At 43.1% G+C, this 20,161-nt stretch overlaps 1 protein-coding gene across 2 annotated transcripts in view; it reads left to right on the top strand.

Moving 5' to 3' along the window:
• CDH13 (cadherin 13) overlaps positions 1 to 20,161 on the top strand; it is a 1,011,953-nt gene that overhangs the window by 985,082 nt on the left and 6,710 nt on the right. For both annotated transcript variants that reach the window (XM_019978955.2, XM_070770373.1), the window contains 2 exons: positions 15,113 to 15,346; positions 19,006 to 19,224. In XM_019978955.2, the coding sequence (XP_019834514.1) occupies positions 15,113 to 15,346; positions 19,006 to 19,224 (453 nt within the window). The remainder of the gene's footprint in view (positions 1 to 15,112; positions 15,347 to 19,005; positions 19,225 to 20,161) is intronic.

A 20,161-nucleotide genomic window follows, 5' to 3' on the forward strand; every position in this document is an offset into this window, starting at 1 on the left:
AAGTGACTGATGAAAGAGCGCATGAACACTTGTCAGCAGAGAGCTGGACCAGACCCTGTGCGAGGTCCTGGAGACTCGGAGATGGACAGTACTTGTGCTCAGCAAGCTAACGAGCTACCTGGCGAGTTAGACTAGCAAGCAGCAGATGACCAAAGAACATCACAGCTGTCCTACGGGAATTAACCAGAGGAGCTCCAGACCATCCAGTCTCAGCGGTGGTCATGGGGAGCTTCTTGGTTGAGGGGATCTCTAACCCGAGTGATGAAGGATAAGTTGAGGAAGGGCAAGGCGTTCTGCTAGAAGCCTGAAAGAAAGTGGATATGTGAGACCCTGAAACGTTGCTCAGTGTGACTGGAGGCTCCAAATTTACAGAGATAAGGGAACTGGATCTTGTGTGGAATGCCCAGCTCCTATCACATGCCGGACTTTGAGCAGGCACTCATGTATCTGTGCAATAGATCATACATTAGGTCATTCTCCATAGGCCATGCTGAGAAGCTTGATTTGATTCTCAAATTCCTCCAGGATAACTGTACTTTAGGAAGGTAACCCCCATGGCAGTGTGGAGAATCAGTCAGGTCATGATGAGACATGAGGTAAGAAGGTCCTAGAGAGCCATGGAGAAATCAAGGTAAGAGAAGAGGTGGAAGTAGTCTGGGTGGACAGAGTCTAGAGCTGGGAAACACGTTGAAAGCCATCACTTGTATCTTAGTTAAAGGGATCGTGCAGCCTGGTGGCAACAGAAGCAAATTAGAAAGGGCGAATCCAGAAAACATCTGGATGTAAGAAACAAGGCTTTGAAAACAACCCATACTCAACATGAAACAGAAAAAGGTGATAGTAAGTTTCTAGTCAGAAATCTAGTCCATTAACCGAAACAGAACTGGTTTCAGAGGACTGTTGCCGCGGTGTCTGTGTGGGGTGGATGCTGAGATGAACCCATGAGATGCTGCAAGGCAGGATGAAATAGAGGCCAGGAGGCTTTTCTCAGGGACTCACGATGCAAGAGAGACGGGCACCATCAGAGCAGATATGTTTTGTGGAAGGAGCAAGTCTAGACAGGGATCAGCAGTGGAGGACAACAAGCCAAGGAGGTTTAAAATGCTGTTCTAACAAATGGTGTCAGTGAGGATCAGCTGAAGTAATGATGTCAGAGTTCCGAGAACCACATAAATGTATCTGTACATGTAGAAAAAATTCTCAGCTAAGAACACCATGAAGGAAGTTTGAATACTTTATGCAATTAGTCATCCAAAAAAAAAAACCTAGAAATGAAGTAAACTTTAATTTTTGCCAGAGACAGGTGTGACTGGGCAAGCTGCTTATGGATTCTGAGATTCAGCTTCTACTTCTACAAAATAAGGAAGATAATTTCTGCTTATAAGGTTGTTGTGAGAGGATAAAGTGCTGGGCCCTCTACAGTTCCCATAAAGAGTCATGGTGAATGTTCAATAAATGTCAGTCCCACACCAGTGGGGTTATAGGAAGAAAAGAATGGACCTCAAGGAATATACAGTTTGAAATGTATTTCTTCTCTAACTCCATTAATGCTAATATCAGGCAAGGAAATTCAAAATCTGGCATCACAGATGTTTCCAAAGTTTAGAAACGTCCCTGAAGATGGAGTGGTAAATAAAAAACAGGTTGGCATCACTATACAGAGCCATCATTAGAGATGATAATCTCAAACAAGGCCCAAAAGACTTAGAGCAGAAAAAGAGAATAAATTTAAAAGACCTCATAAATCAGAGAAACTTTTGTTTAAAGTCTCCTTGTCATTCACAAAAACCTTATCTCTGGGTATTATGTTCCACCAGGAAAAACCAACACTTACCTGTGAGATCAAAGCTAATAGTACTAACAGATGTCTCAATGTTAAACAAATTAAGAATTTTTACTAATTTTATAGAAATTCAGTGTATTTGATGGGATGAAAGTATAATGAATTTTTGTCGTGAGGGTAGCTAAAGCAAAATAAATTCTCTTCAAACAAGGAGTCAAGGGCTTCCCTGGTAGCTCAGCTGGTAAAGAATCCACCTGCAATGCAGGAGACCCTGGTTTGATTCCTGGGGAATCGGGAAGATCCCCTGGAGAAGGGATAGGCCACCCACTCCAGTATTCTTGGGCTTCCCTGGTGGCTCAGTTGGTTAAGAATCCGCCTGTGATGCTGGAGACCTGGGTTCGATCCCTGGGTTGAGAAGATTCCCCTGGAGGAGGGCATGGCAACCCGCTCCAGTATTCTTTGCTGGAGAATCGCCATGGACAGAGGAACCTGGTGGACTGCAGTCCGTGGGGTCTTAAAGAGTCGACACTACTTGAGCACAGCACAAACAAGGAGTCCCTCAGGAATTTATGCCAAAACATGTCGATAAAGTACATGGCTGTGGGAACTTTCTGGTAGGATATAGTAGACCCAATGTCCCTACTGCAAAAACTAGGAAAATGTGGCTAGATCACAAAAGTCTTCATTGTAAAGGCATCAGAGAGCTGCAGATGCAGTGACACCTAAATCAACTAAGAACTGAAACAGAAAAAAGGGAAGAACTGTTCTAAAAAGAGTATACGGCCCCCAGCCATTTTTTCCTCTTGGGGGCCATTTTGGATTTTGGGCAAGGATCAGGCTTGATCCAGGCAAGGCCTAGGATGGAGAGAAATAAATGAGAAATACTTGTAACACTTATGTGACTGGTGTGACAAAGTGAAAACCTGAGGGCCCTTAAGCACACGGTTATAGACAAATGCCTTTTAAAGGGCAGAGTGAAATCTCCCAGCGTCTCACTGAAACAAAGACCTAACAAAGCAAGCAAACTCACCTTAAACACACAGCCACTCTCTCTTTAAAGCATTTGCCATGTTTTGAAGCTACAGGGGACTTGTATGCAGAAGACACCAGGCAAAGAAGAAGGGGTAAGGGATTTGAACAGATATTCACTATGAGAGATATACAAATGACAGTAAATGTATGAAGAGATGCTCAACACTCATCAAGGAAAAAAAACGATGCAAATATAAATTAAAACACAAATTAATCAAGGAAATACAATGACATTCCAAACTCGGCACACCTACAAAATGACTGAACTGAAAAGATGGGGAATGCCGAGTGTTGGCAAGGGTGTGAAATCACTGGGACTCTCCCATCCAGCTGGGAGAAGTGTGATCTGGTACAACCACTCGGAAAGCTGCAAGTATCAAATACCACTGAACGCATGCATCCCCTGTGACCAGGAATCACATGCCTCGCTGTACATCCACCAGAAACGCATGCGTCTCTTCACCGAAACCCACACACCCGAGTGTAACTCCCAGCACCATTAATGCTAGCTCAAAATTGGAAACTATCCAAATGCCCAACAAATGTAGAATGAATGAATGGTACATTCACACAATCGGGTCTATACAGCACTGAGCATGAATAACGTGCAGCTATTGACAGCAAGGGAACGAATCTTGCACACAACATTGAGCAAAAAGAAGGCTGAAGCAGAGGATCACATACTGAATGATTCCACTTATATCAAGGTCGAACAAGCCAAACTAATTCTTCCTTCAGCATTACTTAAGGGACTTTTTTTTTACCTGAAGTGTATGGTTAGTTCACAATGTTGTAAATAACTATATATATAACTATAAAAGAGTATATATATTCTTTTACAGATTCTTTTCGCTTATAGATCATTACAAAATACTGAGTGTATTTCCCTGTGCTATATAGAAGGTTCTTACTGTTTATCTGTTTTATATATGGCGCTGCGTATCTATTAACCCCAAAGTCCCCATTTGTGCCTCTCCCCACTCTCCTCTTTGGTACTCATAAATTTGTTTTCTATGTCTGTTTCTGTTTTGGATATAATTTCATTTGTATCTTTTTTTTTTTTTTTAGATTCCACATATAAGCAATATCATATGATATTTGTCTTTCTTTGTCTGATTTAATTCACTTAGTATGATAATCTCTAGTTTCACCCATGGTGCTGCAAATTCACTCATTATTTCGTTCTTTTTTAAGGTTTAGTAATATTTCATTGTGTATGTATATTACATCTTCTTTATCCATTCATCTGTTGACGGACTTTTAGGTTGCTTCCATGTCCTGGCCATTGTACATAGCACTGCAATGAACATCCAGGAGCATTTATCTTTTCAAATTATGGTTTTCTCTGCATATATGCCCGGGAGTGGGATTGCAGGATCATATGTATAGGTAGTTTTGTAAGGAACTCCTTGTATACATTGGACTCACTACCTGGGTGTGTTCAGATTTTGCAGTTTCTTCAAGCTGTGTCATTACAGAAAATGAATGTTTCTATATTTCAATACAACTTAAGAAATATATATATATATATAAAACTACACAGAAAGCATGTCCCTGGTCCACTGTGCTTTCTCCAGGAGACTGTAACCATTCACGTGTTCTCTGAGTACCTGGTCCCTAGAGCTAGACTCTCAGCGTCTTGTCATCCTAAGGAAGGACAATCCCCAGCTGCTGGAGGGCAGGGGGCAGGTGCCAGGAGAGTGGAGGACAGGAGGTCTGAGAGGGAACGAGGCGAAGTGCAGTCTGCAGTCCTGTAACACTTAGCAAAAAGCAGAGTGACGCCATGATAGCTCCTGCACAAGCTCTACTCATTCGGTTCAGAACAATGGGAAGGCAGTGCCAAACGAGAATCTTTTGCAAACCTCTTAGAGACTAGAAGCTGTGAGATCAGAATGGAGGAATGCAAAAAAAGTCAGAAGCAGGGCTGCAAATCTATCCTGAGTTAAAAACTCTTTAACAGAAGAGTTTTAGAGAAACATTTAGAAGTTTTAGAAGAGTTAAAGAGAAAACTCTTTAACAGAAGTTAAAAACTCTTTGGACCTGTTTGCTTGCAGCTCCGGTGTGAGTCTATGTAGATTCTAGAATAGCACTTCATAATAATATTGATAATGCCTGGGATACAGATGATTTGAGCAGGAAAAGACACAGAAAGAGGCTACAGATAGAGGCTAGGTTGCAACCCACAGAACACTCGAGGATGTACAAGGCAGTTTTCGTAAACTGCTATCAATTTTAATGAGCTATAAATTACCCAACAACCTTGTTGTTTTTATAAGTGAAAGGCTTTTGTTTGGCTAAAGCAGAACAGGCTGCTGTAGTTAAATGATTGGAAGAGTACAGCCTTTCATCCTATAGATTAATAAGGTGTGACCTTTCCTGTTGGCAAGCATTTTATCTTTAAAGATGGATATTGTCATTTACCTTATGTAGTCCAGATTTTCTGAAAAGGTTAAGACAGTGCCTTCAGAGTACAGGAACTCCTTCATTAAAGACTTAACAAACATACAATCGCTGGCCTATCTTAAGAAAGGGGGAAAAAATAATGTTAATAATGGTTAAGGAAAATACCAAGATGCAGAGAGAGAGCATTCAGGAGTGCAGTCAGATGGCATCCCTCTGGGGCTGTGCTGACAAGGAGGCAAAGCTGCAGCAATTAGCACTGGGCAAATCCCAGGTGGTTACCATGCCTGCTCAGGTAATCACCAGAAAGGTCGGATCTGAGTCTCACTGTCTTATGTGGGCTGAAAGCTGCCACAAGCAATTTCTCCTCCGAGTCCAGGAACTACCCCTCGAAAGGGGCTTGTCCTGGGCAGGAAAGGCGGAGCTGGCCAGTGCTTCTTGGCTCCCTGCCTTCTGCTCAGGACTCCATCAGGCTGGTCTTCCTGCCTCCTTCTCACCTATGACCTCAGCTTTCACTCCTTCTATTCTGAAATTGGGTAGGGTTCAGTGCATGACTGTTATTGAATGGCTGATATACCCTCAGAAGATCTTAAATTGTGACTCCAAATGCTAAAGACAAGTATTTTGCTTCAAGAAGTTCAAATGCCCTTGCTTTCCAGCACCCAGCTTATGCAGAGAGTTTAAAGAAAAAAGAAAAAAATTATCCCCATTAGTTCTTCCTAAGGCTCAGTGCATACGAAATAGTTTGAGCCAGGAAATACATACTATCTCTAGCATCTATATGAAGTCTTTATATGATTATCAAGTGTTGCATCCCCATCTATTTTCATTTAAAAGAATAAGGGGAAAAAACAAGCCAAATTATGGCTAAATTCAGCAGCATGTTTTCATTACTTAGCAACTTGTATAAAGTATGTTTGAGTCTGTCGGTGAAAAATGTGCTGTGGGCAACCAAGAAAACAGACAGAGAACCAAGTGTAACAGCTGTACAATTAAAATGGAATAGAGTAAGATCATGATTTTTCATGAGCTAAGATCTATCATGTCCTAACCTGTCTTTTCCCTCAGTCTCCTATATAATAGATGATCTGATAATGCCAGCCCATCAAAATTGAAATACTGTACAAAGGACTTTTAAATTGATTCAAAAAGAAAAAAAGTAATTTGGCCCCATAAGTGGAATGACCACTGAACTACTGGATAACAACAGCCCCCAAACTGGGGATGACGGGGGAATCTGAACTTCAAAATGATGCCTCCATTTATCGTCTTTCTCTTTCTGTAGATCAACCAAGCCTGCATGGGGGATGTAGTAAAATTATTTAGATTAATTCTACTTAAAAATTGCTAGTTTGGATAAAATCAAGCCATTAGTTATGATGGCAACCCAATTAAGCCAGTTTAACACCCCTTATCTCAGCTGTTATAGTAATTGAGGAAGAAAAATACATTGAAGACCCAGCCATCATTCCTCGTTACTTCAAGTACCAGTAAAATATCAATCACGTTGAAAATACTAGCTCAATTTTGTCACTGACAAAATGGCCCAATAAAAGAACTCTTGAGATCTGGTAATAGAAGGGCTGTGATCAGAGCCATGTGTAGCAGCAAGTACACTCCACAGAGAGGGGGCCTGGCACTCTGCTCCCCTCAGAAGGAGCAGCACCCCAGCTTAGCTGAGGGCCGGCTCAGCCTGTCTCCCCACCTACAGGGTGCAGATAAACACCTGCCCTGCTGTGCTGTTACAAGGACGGGAAATCCTGAATGCAAACTTCCTGGTGACTTATAAGTCCTTAAATATTATAAAATTTAAATATTTAAGTGAACCTACTTGAGGTGAGTCACAGACTGATTTTTCTAAACGTATCATTACAAAGTCATCAGTATCTGAAGCAAACTATGAAGTGTCATCTGATGACTATGCTAGTGATGGTCTGAACATTTTTCTAGAGAAGGGACGGGCTGCAGAGCCCTCTACTGAGAGTAGGACTCTGAATCAGAAAATTAGCCAGAAAATGCTGCTTTCTCCATGGGCATCAATGCATGGAGCTTGTTCTGTCTGAATGGGGAGAGGTAAGCTAACCTTCATCTACCTGACGGCAGGACATTTCCACGCTGACCAGTCAAATCAACCATCTTAAACATAGTGTTTTCAAACATTCATTGTGGGGAAAAAAACTGATTTGGGCATTAGAATGCTGTCTGCAAATGCCCATCTCTGCCAGATCAATTCATCCTGCCAAGAGGTCTCTTAGCTCCTCCTCCTTGGTGTTCCCTCTTCCCCAGCTTGGGTAATAGCGTCACCATCTGCATGGTCCCCAAGTAGAGCCCCATCCCCACTGACGCTCCTCCCCCATCACTCCCTGTCCCGCCTCTGCTCTCGCATCCCCACAGCCCTCACCTAAGCCCCCACTGTCGGTCCTTGTTACTGCCCCGGCCTCCCAACTGCTCCTCCCTGCCCTCCCTCCGCACTCAAGTCCTCTCCTCTCCCTGCCTCCAGCACCCCGGCTTTCATCAAGGCCAACATCCAGCTGAAAAGTCTATGACCGCTTCTTCCCACAACTTCTAGCCACAGGATTTCCTCCTCCTAGAAGAACCTTCTCCAGCCATCTTTTTATGGAGACTTCTGAGCTCTCCCCAGACAGTTAATTACTCCACGTCATAAGCTCCCGTGATATTTTATCCTCACTTCTCTTCCTGCACTTACAGTGTTATCTTGCATCAGTTTACATATCTGTCCCTGCCACATGGTTAGTATTTCAACAATAGACACCCTGCACGGTTGACTTTTGTGCTTAGCCAACCCAGCACAGGGCAAAGTCACAATAAATAATTATGGGCTGAATGAATGAAATGAAACTGTCACGTTTAGAAACGGCCTCCAAATCAATTCTTCCCCTATTTTTGCCTTGTCTTTGGTTTCTGTAAGATGGAAGCAAAAAAGCCAAACGCTGGAATTTAAAAAAAAAAAAAAAAAAAAACCGTTTCAGCTTTCAAATTATTTCTCCTCCTAAAGAATTGAGTCTGAATTATGTGAATAATCGCCTCAGTTCTACATCAAGTATTAACCATGGAAACCTGACGCTGTAGTTTGCAAATCTATTTTCTACCAAGTTTTTGGTTGGTTTACTACTAAATGTTTTCAGCATATAAAATGAGATTGGCAAGATCTCTATTAACACAGCAATAAAAAAAAATGCTTATGAATTAAAAAGCGACAAGATTCTTGGCTTACAGGGCACATGCCAAAAAAAAAAGCGGACCTGTAAAATAGTGATCCTGCAGAGCCATAGTAAATAGAACATAGGGATGAACTGAGTAATATGAAGGGTCACCCTGCAGAGAGGGGTCCTGGTTCGCTCCCTCTTGTGAGCACAGGTGAATGTAGCTTAGAGCCCTGCTCACATGAAATAAAAGACCTGGCATTGCTTTGCTCACAGCTACTTGGCAAAGGTTCAAGAGATGCCCAGACGTGCAGAAGGACCTGGAGGGGAGTAGAGTGCCCCCACCAGTCACCTTGCCCTAACAAACACACCTCAGAATCCAGCAAGGGCACCCAGCCTTCACTTAGTGGCCACATGTGAACTGTGGTTCCCCATGAATTCACCCATCCTCCCGATTTTCCTCCCAGAATTTGGGCCTCAAGCTTCCTTGAGATGCTCAGCTCAGGTCTCCCTCTTGGTCCCTGGAGTGGACTCCCTGCTCTGAATTCCACAGATACTCCCTCCCACATACACACTTGTTTCTCCCCCAGGTGGGGGAAGGGAGGACACTGCTCTCAGAATAGAGGGAAACCTATGGAAATGCAAACATATGTGATTGTAAGTATGGAAAGAGCAATTTTCAAATCAACCTAAATTAATTCAAAACTCAACCCAGGGAGTTCAGGCTTTTTGAGCATGAGCCACCCGTTCTCCTTGAGCAGCACTTTCCAATAAACACTGAATTTTCCTTTACCACAGATAATAATAATAATTTTTTTTAAATCTACCAGCTACCTATTCTAATAAGACATGACAGAGAATAGTCCTGATGCTCAGAGTCTGGGGAGCTCAGAAACGAGCTTTCTGTCTTTCCCTCCTCTCACTTTCTCTTCCTGCATATTATTCTCCATTGCAGGCAGCCTCACTCTGCACACTATTCCCCATACGGAACCACCTAGATGCATGATCAGTGTTAAGACACGTGCTGCACACATCTAGCCCAGAGACCGGAAAAGCCTACTGCCTTCCTGCACTTCTCTGAGCTCACTTCCAGACGTTCTGGCTGAGATTCAACCTTCTTTGCATGTGAAGCCAGCCCAGCCAACTGTGGCAAGACCAGGGAGCCTATTCTTCTACAGGCACTCTCTTGAGGAGATGCACTGGGGTCTGATCTTATCGGTCTAGGGATCTCGTAATGCGTGAAAATCTGGTCTCTCAAATGCAGTTGTTCATAGCAGCATTGTTCATAACAGACTAAAAGCAGGAACAACCCAGATGTCCATTAGCTAGTGAATGGATAAAGAAAACATGGTCGATCAACAGAATGGAGTATTATTCAGCTATAAAAAGGAATGAAGTACTGATTCTTGGTATAACATGGAGGAGCCTCAGCGATACCATTTGGGGACTTTTCTGGTGGTCCAGTGGATAAAACTTTGCCTTCTCTTGAAGGGGCTGCAGGTTCAGTTCCTGGTTAAGGAGCTAAGACCCCGTGTGCCTCTCAGCCAAAAAAAAAAACAAAACATAAACCAGAAGCAATATTGTAACAAATTCATAAATACTTTTTTAAAAGTTGTGTGTTGTTTAATTGCTGAGCCATATCTGACTCTTTTGCGACCCCATGGACTGTATGTAGCCCGCCAGGCTCCTCTGTCCACGGGATTTCCCAGGCAAGAATCCTGGAGTGGGTTGCCATTTTCTTCTCCAGGGGATCTTCCCAACACAGGGATAGAACCCACATCTCCTGCATTGGTAGGTGGATTCTTTATCACTGAGCCACCTGGGAAGCCCTTTTAAAATGGCACATATCAAAAAAAAAAAAAAAACTTTAATAAATAAATAGAATTAGATAATGGTGGTAGTTGCAGAACTCTGCAAATTTACTAAATATCGATTCTTTGTAAAAACAAATAGAGAAAAGAAAGTAGAATTGGAAAAAAAATTTTAATCCCTGTATAACTTTTGAATTTACATTTCTGTTTCTGATTATCACAGTAATCATGGTTATTATAAAGGACATTGAAAAGAGAAAAGTATTACTTTAATGTTAATTACCTGGAGAGATAATCACTATTTAGGTTTGGGTATATTTCTTCCTAATCTTTTTCCTAATCATATATATCTTTTAATTAGTGTCACACTGTTTTTGTCTGTCACTGACAAGTTGAATAATGGAACTATCATAAAATCTCAGTGGTTGTTTTTTTTTTTTGGCTAAGTGAAAATCCTATGTGGTCAGCATTCTGCATAAAATGACATCCCCATAACCCTAACCCTAACCCGGCCCCGCTTCTCATTACACCCACCCAGTGCCAGGAGACTCAGGTGTGACACGTGCCCTTGGGTACAGACCTTAGCTCCACCCACCTTCAACAGAAAGCAGTATATTGTTGGTGATTTAAGTACCAAAACACACAGATTGTTTTTCACCGCTTCTGCCAATTCTTGATGCCAGCCACAGCGCCAGAACTCCTAAACTTGGAGCTCCACAGTCTGGCACGGACGGTGGGTTGTGCTGAGACCACCGGTCATTCCACTCACTTCTGGAGCTTCCTCAGCACGCACAGCATGGGAACACTGTGTCTCAGGGGCCGCAGTCCTCAGACAGGTGACACAGCACCAATGGTCACAGCGCCGTGGACAATTACTTCATCTTCTGAGTCCCAGTTTCCTCTTCAGGAAAAATGAGGGAAGACTGGAGGGTAGAGCCCCACGTGCTTAAACAGCAACCTCTCTGGTTCGCTTGGACTTTTAGAAAATGTACAGCTCCACCCCAACACACCTAGAACACAAAGGTCCAAGCCTCGACACTGAACCAAGCAGACTGAGGGTTTGGCCAGGACGGCTGGCACGGACACAGGATGCCAACTCGTCCAGCTCTCGAGGAGATCATCACCACCAAAGTGAATAGCACAAGTTAAATTGTCTTGTTTCAAAATCCAGCCGCAGGATCAGTTTGGTCCTAAACTGATCGATTTGTGAAGTATTATAAGCTGCCAGTGCCGAGTGGGAATGACAAAGCCAGAAATGGGAGCGAGCAGTGGTCCAGGGCACAGCTTCCTGAGGTCAGAGCATCTCTGTGGTCTTGAAGGCACAGTCCTGTTGATAAAACAGATTAGGTTATTCGGGTCCAGGAAAGAAAATGGTAACCATTACTCCCATGTCAAGCCACTGTTTGGCAGCACGAAAGCTTGAAGCAAAATGAATGACCCACCAAGATTTGAAGGCTGTGGGGAGGAAGACAAGGAGAGCTGTCTTTTAGTGGGGACAGAGTTTCAGGTGGGGAAGATGAAAAAAAAGTTCTCAAGATGGACAGCGGTGATGGCTGCACAGTGGGAATATACTTCATGCCACGGAACTGTACACTTAAAAGTGGTTAAAATGGTAAATATTATGCATATTTTACCACAATAAAAGTAGCTCATAAAAGAAGATACAAAAACAATACTAATAATAACCCCAAATGATGGTTTGGGAATTTTAGTTTGCTTTTGTAGTTGAAATGAGAGCAATCTACGGAGTGCAAACTTGGACATGGAAAGCTAAGATTAACCCTCGTTCTAGAGAAGGAGGCCTGAGACACAGAATTCATCTGAGCCGGTGCTCAACTTCTCTGCCTCAGCCTCACAACAACTGAACCAAGGTGTCGCACATCAGAAGCTCCAACCTCGCACGGAGCCCAGGCCGCACTTCCAGTTCTCCCAGTGACTGCCAACCCTTCAGTGTGAGCCGGAGTGCGTTTCCTAAGGCAGGACCATGACCTTCATCAGATTCCCAAAGGGGAACCCACCTCCCATTCTATTTAAGACCCCCTGACAGGAGTGGCTCATCTGGGGGCCATTGCATCTCCTGACATTATAAAGACAAAAGCCCTTACAGACATGGGTTCTGAGGTGGGACTTCCTCTGAGCCTTCACGCATCCCCTGAGAATGTGGCCCTGGGCTCCTCTGAGGAGCGCCCAGGACGGGCAAGTGCAGGTCTAGCTCCACATCCCGGGATTTCGCTCAAATTAAGGCTTTTCCCAGCCGTGCTTTGGTTCCGGTGTTTGGTCATGCAGAGTGGGCCCTGAGAGCTCTGGCTTGTGGACAGAAAGGAGAGAAGAGGGCTGAGGGATTTTTGTTGAGTGCCAGAGAATATCTGGAAGCTTGGTATTTCCTGGACCCCCCACAACTGCTGGAGCCGAAGGGCTCATGAAGAATCTTTACATTTTAAATTACATTTTACTTTGGGGTGGTGATTTTCCTCCATCTCATACATAGAAACTGGGAGAGGCTTTCCCTGAGGATTTTGAGAATCCACTCTTTACCTTCTTTCTCAACAAAAGACAAACAAGCTCATTTTGCTTGACTTCAGAAAAAGACATCACCAGCCTGGCCTGAGAATAACACAGGGGAAATTGAAGACAGCAGTATAATTAAGTTCACGAAAGGCCAATTCTTATGACCATATTTCAAATACTCATAATGCCTTCTCATCCGTTCTTCCAAATGACTCCATATTATATTCAGAGTGAAAAAAATATAATGGATTCCTCTGAGATATTCAATTAGTTCCATAAAAAGAGGAAAATAATTTTTCAATAAAGAAATTCAGCCAAATGACTAAAGCTGACAGTGAGAAACCAACTTCAAAGTAATTACGCATCTCCTTTGGGTTCTTGCGCTAACAAAAGTTGATGGTCTGCCACCATTAGAAATGCCTATGCTTCTGATGATTAATTACAGCTGTGCTCCTATTTTAGCAGACACTTACTTGAATGTTTACTCTGGAACTATCTTTGGGTGTTGGTCTGTTTAAATTTCACCAGCCCCACTAAAGAGTATCCATCCTCGAGACTCACAGGCATACAGAACAGACTTGTGGTTGCCAAGGAGGAGACGGGGTGGGGAAGGGATGCATTTGGGAGTTTGGGGTTAGCAGATGCAAGCTATTATATATGAGATGGATCAACAACAAGGCTCAACAATGGCACAGGGATATATTCAACACATCTTGTGATAAACCATAGTGGAAACGAATATGAAAAAGAATGTGTATACATGTGTCACAGTCAATGTTAGTCAATGTTAGTCGCTCAGTCACGTCTGACTCTGCAACCCCACGGACTGTATAGCCCCAGGTTCCAGGCAAGAATACTGGAGTGGGTTGCCATTCCCTTCTCTGACCCAGGAATCAAACCCAGGTCTTCTGCACTGCAGGCAGATTCTTTACTGTCTGAACCACCAGGGAAACCATATATATGTATAACTGAATCGTTTTGCCATAAAGCAGAAATTAACACAACATTGCAAATCAACTATTCTTCACTAAAAATTAAAAAAAAAAAAAAAAACTTTAAAGAGTATCTGTTCTCATGCTTTGTGAGTCACTGATCAGCTTCCTTCAATCTGGCTTCTTCCCCACCAATGCAAATCTCTCCCTAGAAAGTCACCAGTAACATTCTTCTTGGGAAACCCCATTGCTTCTCTTGACTCCTCATCTTTTTGAGCACCATAACACATTTAATTCTTGATCCTTGCCTCCGCCTCCAATTCATCTCTCCCATGTCTTCCAGAAACTATCACCTGGCTTTTTAAACTTTTAACCTGCTCTTTGGTGTTTCTTGAGGTGCCCACCCCTCCATAATTCTGCACTTTCAACTCAGGTAACCTAATTCACTAGAAAGGTTTCAAGAGCATCTACATTGAAAATTCCCATTGGCTAACTCAGCCCTGGCATGTCTCCCAAGCTCTGGGCACTTTCTTGCAGGTTCACTGAACTTGACAGGCTCTTAGCACAGTCAGAGCGGAGGCTGTTGTCTTTCTGCACCCCACTACCTTCCGCTTTCCTTCTGGCAGCCTCACCTGAGGGCCTCAATAAGACGAGACATGTATTTGCCGTTCAAAATGCCCTTCATGATGCCATCTATTGCTGGGCTCCCTGCCTCCAGTGCCTGCATCTCCCATCAGTACCACTGTATAGTTCCACAAATAAGTCAGATCAGATTGTTCCACTGCTTTTCTGAAAAACTCGGCTATTTAGATTAAAGGTTTCATTATGGTAAGCAAGGATAAGTTCTAATTACCATTTCCATTCTTTGAGTGAATTTCAATGTGCTGGTATGACATGTGTGTTTAAAGCTTAGCACTCTAACCTTAAAGTCTGAAGAACATCAGTCAGAAGCCTTACATATGATAAAAGGTTTTTTGTATTTTTTTTTTAAGATTCCACATGTAAGCAATATCATATGATATCTGTCTTTCTTAGCCCGGCTTACTTCACTTAGTACGATTATTTCTAAGTGCAATCCCACTCCTAGGCATATACCTGGAGAAAACTGTAATTCAAAAAGATAGATGCAGCCCTGTGTTCACAGCAGCCCTATTCACAATAGCCAGGACATGGAAACAACCCAGATGTCCATGGACAGGTGAACGGATAAAGACGACGTGGTGTATATGCAGTGGAATGTGACTCAGCCATAAAAAGAATGAAATAATGCCACTTGCAGCAACGGGGATAGACCTAGAGATCATACTACTACAAGGCTTTTTAAACCACTAAACTTTATACACAGATGGAAGCCATCCCTCTTGGTCCTGTTTGAAATCTAATGACAGCAGTAAAGGTGTCTGGCACGTCGGGAAGAGGTACTGTGGACGATGACCCCTGCGTTGTATGGGTTGTGTACTAACATCTCCCCTTTCTCTGTAGGCAACCCGCCCGCCACTGGCACTGGGACTCTGCTGATAACTCTGGAAGACGTGAATGACAACGCACCCTTCATTTACCCCACGGTAGCAGAGGTCTGTGATGATGCCAAAAACCTCAGCGTAGTCATTTTGGGAGCGACAGATAAGGATCTTCACCCAAACACAGATCCTTTCAAATTTGAAATCCACAAACAAACCGTTCCTGATAAAGTCTGGAAGATCTCCAAGATCAACAGTAAGTCCTTTTAACATTCCCTTGTTATTCTTCAGCTTTGAAGCCTGGTTTCCCTGGCTTGGTTTCTGTTCCAACCTGTTCCTCCTTTCCTGTGCTCTCGTGGATTCTCACGTGGTTTGTTTCAAGTTATTCACACATTACAAACACTGACAATTTTCCTACCAGCACCTGTACACAATTTGTAAAAATATTGAATATCAGTTTCTTAGAAATGCAAGCATGACAGCTTTCTGCCTCCTGCCTCATCTTTTCTCTGCTGTACCCTGTGAGCTATGCACCCCATACTTCACCCTCTGCACCCACCCAGGTTTCAGCCTTCAAAAGCTGGGGATCTTGGCTCAGGTGCCTCTCCTCACTCAGATCGCTGTGTTTCCCTTAAATTTCACCAGCACTGCAGAGATTTCTGGGCTATGCTTGCCTTCCTAAGAGAAGCACCACTGCAGGAATCTTCAGGAAGCCTTACCTCTAATCCCCCACCTTCCGTTTTATGCTGCAGATCTCAGAAATGTAAAGACTTTGTCTTTAAAATGACCTTGGCTTTGACTTTCGGCTTTGATATCTTCTCCTGTTCCTCATTTATGAAACTTGCAAGCAATGCCCCGTTCCACCAATCCTTGCACTTGGACAGGTAGAATTTAAAACTTGTCTCAACATTTATCATCTGCCATGTTAAGACTGAAATATCAGATGTATTGAGTTGTGAATCCCCCACTGCCCTCCCCTCCCCATGGCAAGTGGGAACTCACTCCTGCAATCACCTTGCCTCGCAATAAAACCCAGACCAGAACTCATGTGTTACATACACTTTGCCATCAATAGTGAATTTAGCTTATGATTGACCCGGTCAGGGCTGGGTTCCCTCTTCTTACTTCAGAGGTAGAGTTTTTGAGAGGGATGGAGAATTATACATTCCATTAAGTTTTGAAAATGTATTATACAACTGTGCATAAAATTTTCTATTAAAAAAACCTCATCTGTATTGTTACGGCCTTATCTCATATCTCATTTTATTAGCGCCTTTCTCTTGTTATTGATTCTACTTGCCTGTTTGTCCATTTTATTGCTTTTTAAAGAATGAATTCTGTTACACTGATTATTTTTAATTAAAATAGCCCTTCTCTTGTTTGAGGGGTTAGTATTTTATTTGCTAGTTTTTGTGTCTGTCGCTGATTTGAATAATCATCCCCAGCTTCAGTTTCCAGCTGGAACTTTCTCATCAAAGACTTTCTCATCTACCTGCAGTTCAAAGAACCTTCCTTGTGCTGACCTGCCATTTCACCGGGGTCATCATCCACATTGGTTATTTCTGCTGCTGTCACCTTCTGGTTAGGATAATCCTTCACCTGTTTGTTTAATTAATGTATTTATTTTGATTGGTGGTTTCTGCCGTACAACAACACGAATCAGCCATGGGTGTACATTTATCCCCCTGTCCTGAACCCCCTTCCTACCTCCCTCCCCTCCCCATCCCTCTGGGTGGTCCCAGAGCATGGGCTTTGAGTGCCCTGCTTCATGCATCAAACTTGGACTGGTCATCTGTTTCACATATGGTAATATACATGTTTCAGTGTTTTTCTCTCAAATCATCCCACCCTCACCTTCTCCCACAGAGTCCAAAAGTCTGTTCTTTACATCTGTGTCTCCTTTGCTGTCTTGCATATAGGGTCATCGTTACTGTTTTTCTAAATTCCATATACATGTGTTAATATACTGTATTGGTAGTTCCCTTTCTGACTTACTTCACTCTGTATAGTAGGCTCCAGTTTTACCCACCTCATTAGAACTGACTCACATACGTTCTTTTTATACTTGAGTAAGATTTCATTGTGTATATGTACCATGACTTCCTCATCCATCTGTCTGCCAGTGGACATCTAGGTTGCTTCCATGTCCTAGCTAGCTATTGTAAACAGTGCTGCAATGAACACTGGGGTGTATGTGTCTCTTTCCATTCTGCTTTCCTTGGTGTGTATGCCCAGCAGTGGGATTGCTGGGACGTATAGCAGTTCTATTGCCAGTTTTTTTGTTTTCAGGTCGTCACACTTTTCTTTTCCTTCCTGCTGCTGCTGCTGCTGCTGCTAAGTCGCTTCAGTCGTGTCCAACTCTGTGCGACCCCATAGACGGCAGCCCACCAGGCTCCCCCGTCCCTGGGATTCTCCAGGCAAGAACACTGGAGTGGGTTGCCATTTCCCTCCTGGTTTTATTTAATAGTTAAAATGCCTTCTAGATTCTTTTTCTTGCTCCTCCAAGTTTTTTTTTTTTTTTTTTTTTTTTTTGAATATTTATCCTTGTCTATGCCCAGAAAGAGCCGGTTTAAAAAAATAGCTGGGACTTTCCTGGTGGTCCAGTGGTTAAGAATCTGCCTTCTAATACATGGGCATGGGTTCGATCCCTGGTCGGGGAACTAAGATCTCACAAGCCATGCAGTCATTTGAATGACTGAAGAGAAAATAGCCCAAGGCCAAAACAGTGCCAGGTGAGATGGCCAGTTCTGAGTGCTGGCCAGTGGCCTAGGGTGGATGTTCCCACCAAGCATGAGCTTAAAGATCCAGTCCCCAAGTTGTGTATCAGTGCTATGAATTCCCACAGACCTGGGGCCTGATAAAGACTGGGGTCTGAGGCCTGATAAAGACTAAGCTATAGGGACTTCCCTGGTGGTCTGGTGATTAAGAATCCAAGCTTCCACTGTAGGGGGTATGGGTTTGATCCTGGTTGGGAAAGTAGGAACCCACATGCTGCACAGCATGACCAAAAAAATAAATAGATAAAGATAATTTTTTTTAAAAAGACTAGAGTGTAGAAACCATCTCCATGGAAACAGATGGGGGACCTGCCCACCTTAAAAGTGAGTAGATTTTTGTTATTGTTGTTCCAAAAGTGTATCTTGATTATTTGAATCTGTGTTCTTATATAAAAATGCTGTGAGCTAACAATTTATTTTTTCCAGCTTTATTGCATATTTTTATATACAAATAAAAATTGTATATATTTAAGATGTACAATGTGACAATTCAAGAATGGGTTTTTACATTATTTTTTCTAGATGTTGAATGTGATCTTTGTGAAGATGTATTATACTTTAAGTCTAATACATTTGTAGGGCGGAGTTCCCAGTACTCAATCGTCTCTACCAAATTGGGTCCTCCTGAAATTGATTATAATAGCCCTGAAACACAGAACTCCTCCGTGGTGGAAGTGTTCTATCTGGTATTCTCTGATACGGTGGGCTTCCCGGGTGGCTCAGTGGTAAAGAACCCTTCTGCCAGTGCAAGAGATGCAGGTTCGATCCCTGGGTCAGGAAGATCCCCTGGAAGAGGAAATGGCAACCCACTCCAGTATCCTTGCCTGGAAAAATTCCATGGACAGAGGAGCCTAGTGGGCTGCAGTCCATGGGGTCGGACAAGACTGGGCACAAACACCAACAAACACAATCTGGTATGGTAGCCACCAGCCACGCGTGCTTGCTAGGCACTTGAAATGTGATTTCTCCAAAGGAAGAGCTGAATTTCTATGTTGATTTGGTGTTAATAAATTTATATTTGAGTACTCTTGTAGTTACATCAGTGCACTGCCTACTTTGTGAGTTCAGTTGCTGAAATTCCACTCTTGTTTGCAGAGGTCCGGCCCTCTCTTATGAAGGCCCCCTTTTGTATTTACAGATACACACGCCCTGGTGAGCCTCCTTCAAAACCTGAACAAAGCAAACTACCACCTGCCCATCATGGTGACAGACTCGGGGAAGCCGCCCATGACGAACATCACAGACCTCAGGGTACAAGTGTGCTCCTGCAAGAATTCCAAAGTGGACTGCAACGCAGCGGGGGCCCCGCACTTCAGCGCGGCCACAGCCCTGCTCCTGTCCCTCTTCAGCTTAGCCCGTAAGTTCACCAAACTCTAGTGTGCATGTGATAGGAAAACACAACTGCCCCAAACCCACTGTTTTTCCACATATCTTCTTTCCCAAAATATGCATCCCAGAGGAAACATTCATTTTTAGCTTACATCTGTGTGATGGAATGTTACCTGTAAAGGTGCTCCCACTAATGTCTAAAGGCCCCTTCACATCCCCCTGCCAATCTGAGGAACCACGCAAAGGCACCCAATACCGTCAACAGAGCAGGTGGAGAGGAGGTTCCTGCAGATGACCCTACACTTGAGCTCAGACAGATGTGCCCAGATTGGTTAACTGGTCTACCAGGGCCCTATTTCTCTCTGCATGATGCAGTGTAATCTTTAGCTAGATTTAAGGAGATTCTACACCCTTTAAAGAAGAGTTATGAGAATGCATGGAAGGACGGGGAGGCTGTAGGAAAAGAAGTGATTGCATATTTACACAGTTTTTTCACTGACCGGTTGTCATGACTGTGACATAATCAAGGATTATTTTAAATAAATGAACTATTATACTGAGTAATAGAGGTATGAGCATCAAATAAATAGATATGGGTATCAAATATTTCCTATTTGGGGCTTACTAGTCCAGTTTTAACCTTAAGCAATTATTTACATATAGCTTAATGCCATTCAAAAGACTTTGGGGCCTCAGTATTTACCTTCTGAGAAGGTGAATGGTGTTGTTGTGAATTAGGAGGCTAAGAAAGTGATGATTAGAAAATAAAGACAGAAATTATTGTATCCTGGTGACAGTGTTGAGTGGAGTCAACAGGAAATCTCATTCCAACTTCAGACACGTAGAGCTCCCTGCTGAGCCACTGACCTTGGAGTGGAATTAGAGAGGGGAATTTACAGTGCAAAGTGTCTCCCTGGATGGATGGATAGATGGATGGGGGGAAGTGAGGGATGGAGGGGGAGAGA

Source organism: Bos indicus, chromosome 18, assembly GCF_029378745.1.
Source record: "Bos indicus isolate NIAB-ARS_2022 breed Sahiwal x Tharparkar chromosome 18, NIAB-ARS_B.indTharparkar_mat_pri_1.0, whole genome shotgun sequence".
NCBI classification, from domain to species: Eukaryota; Metazoa; Chordata; class Mammalia; order Artiodactyla; family Bovidae; genus Bos; species Bos indicus.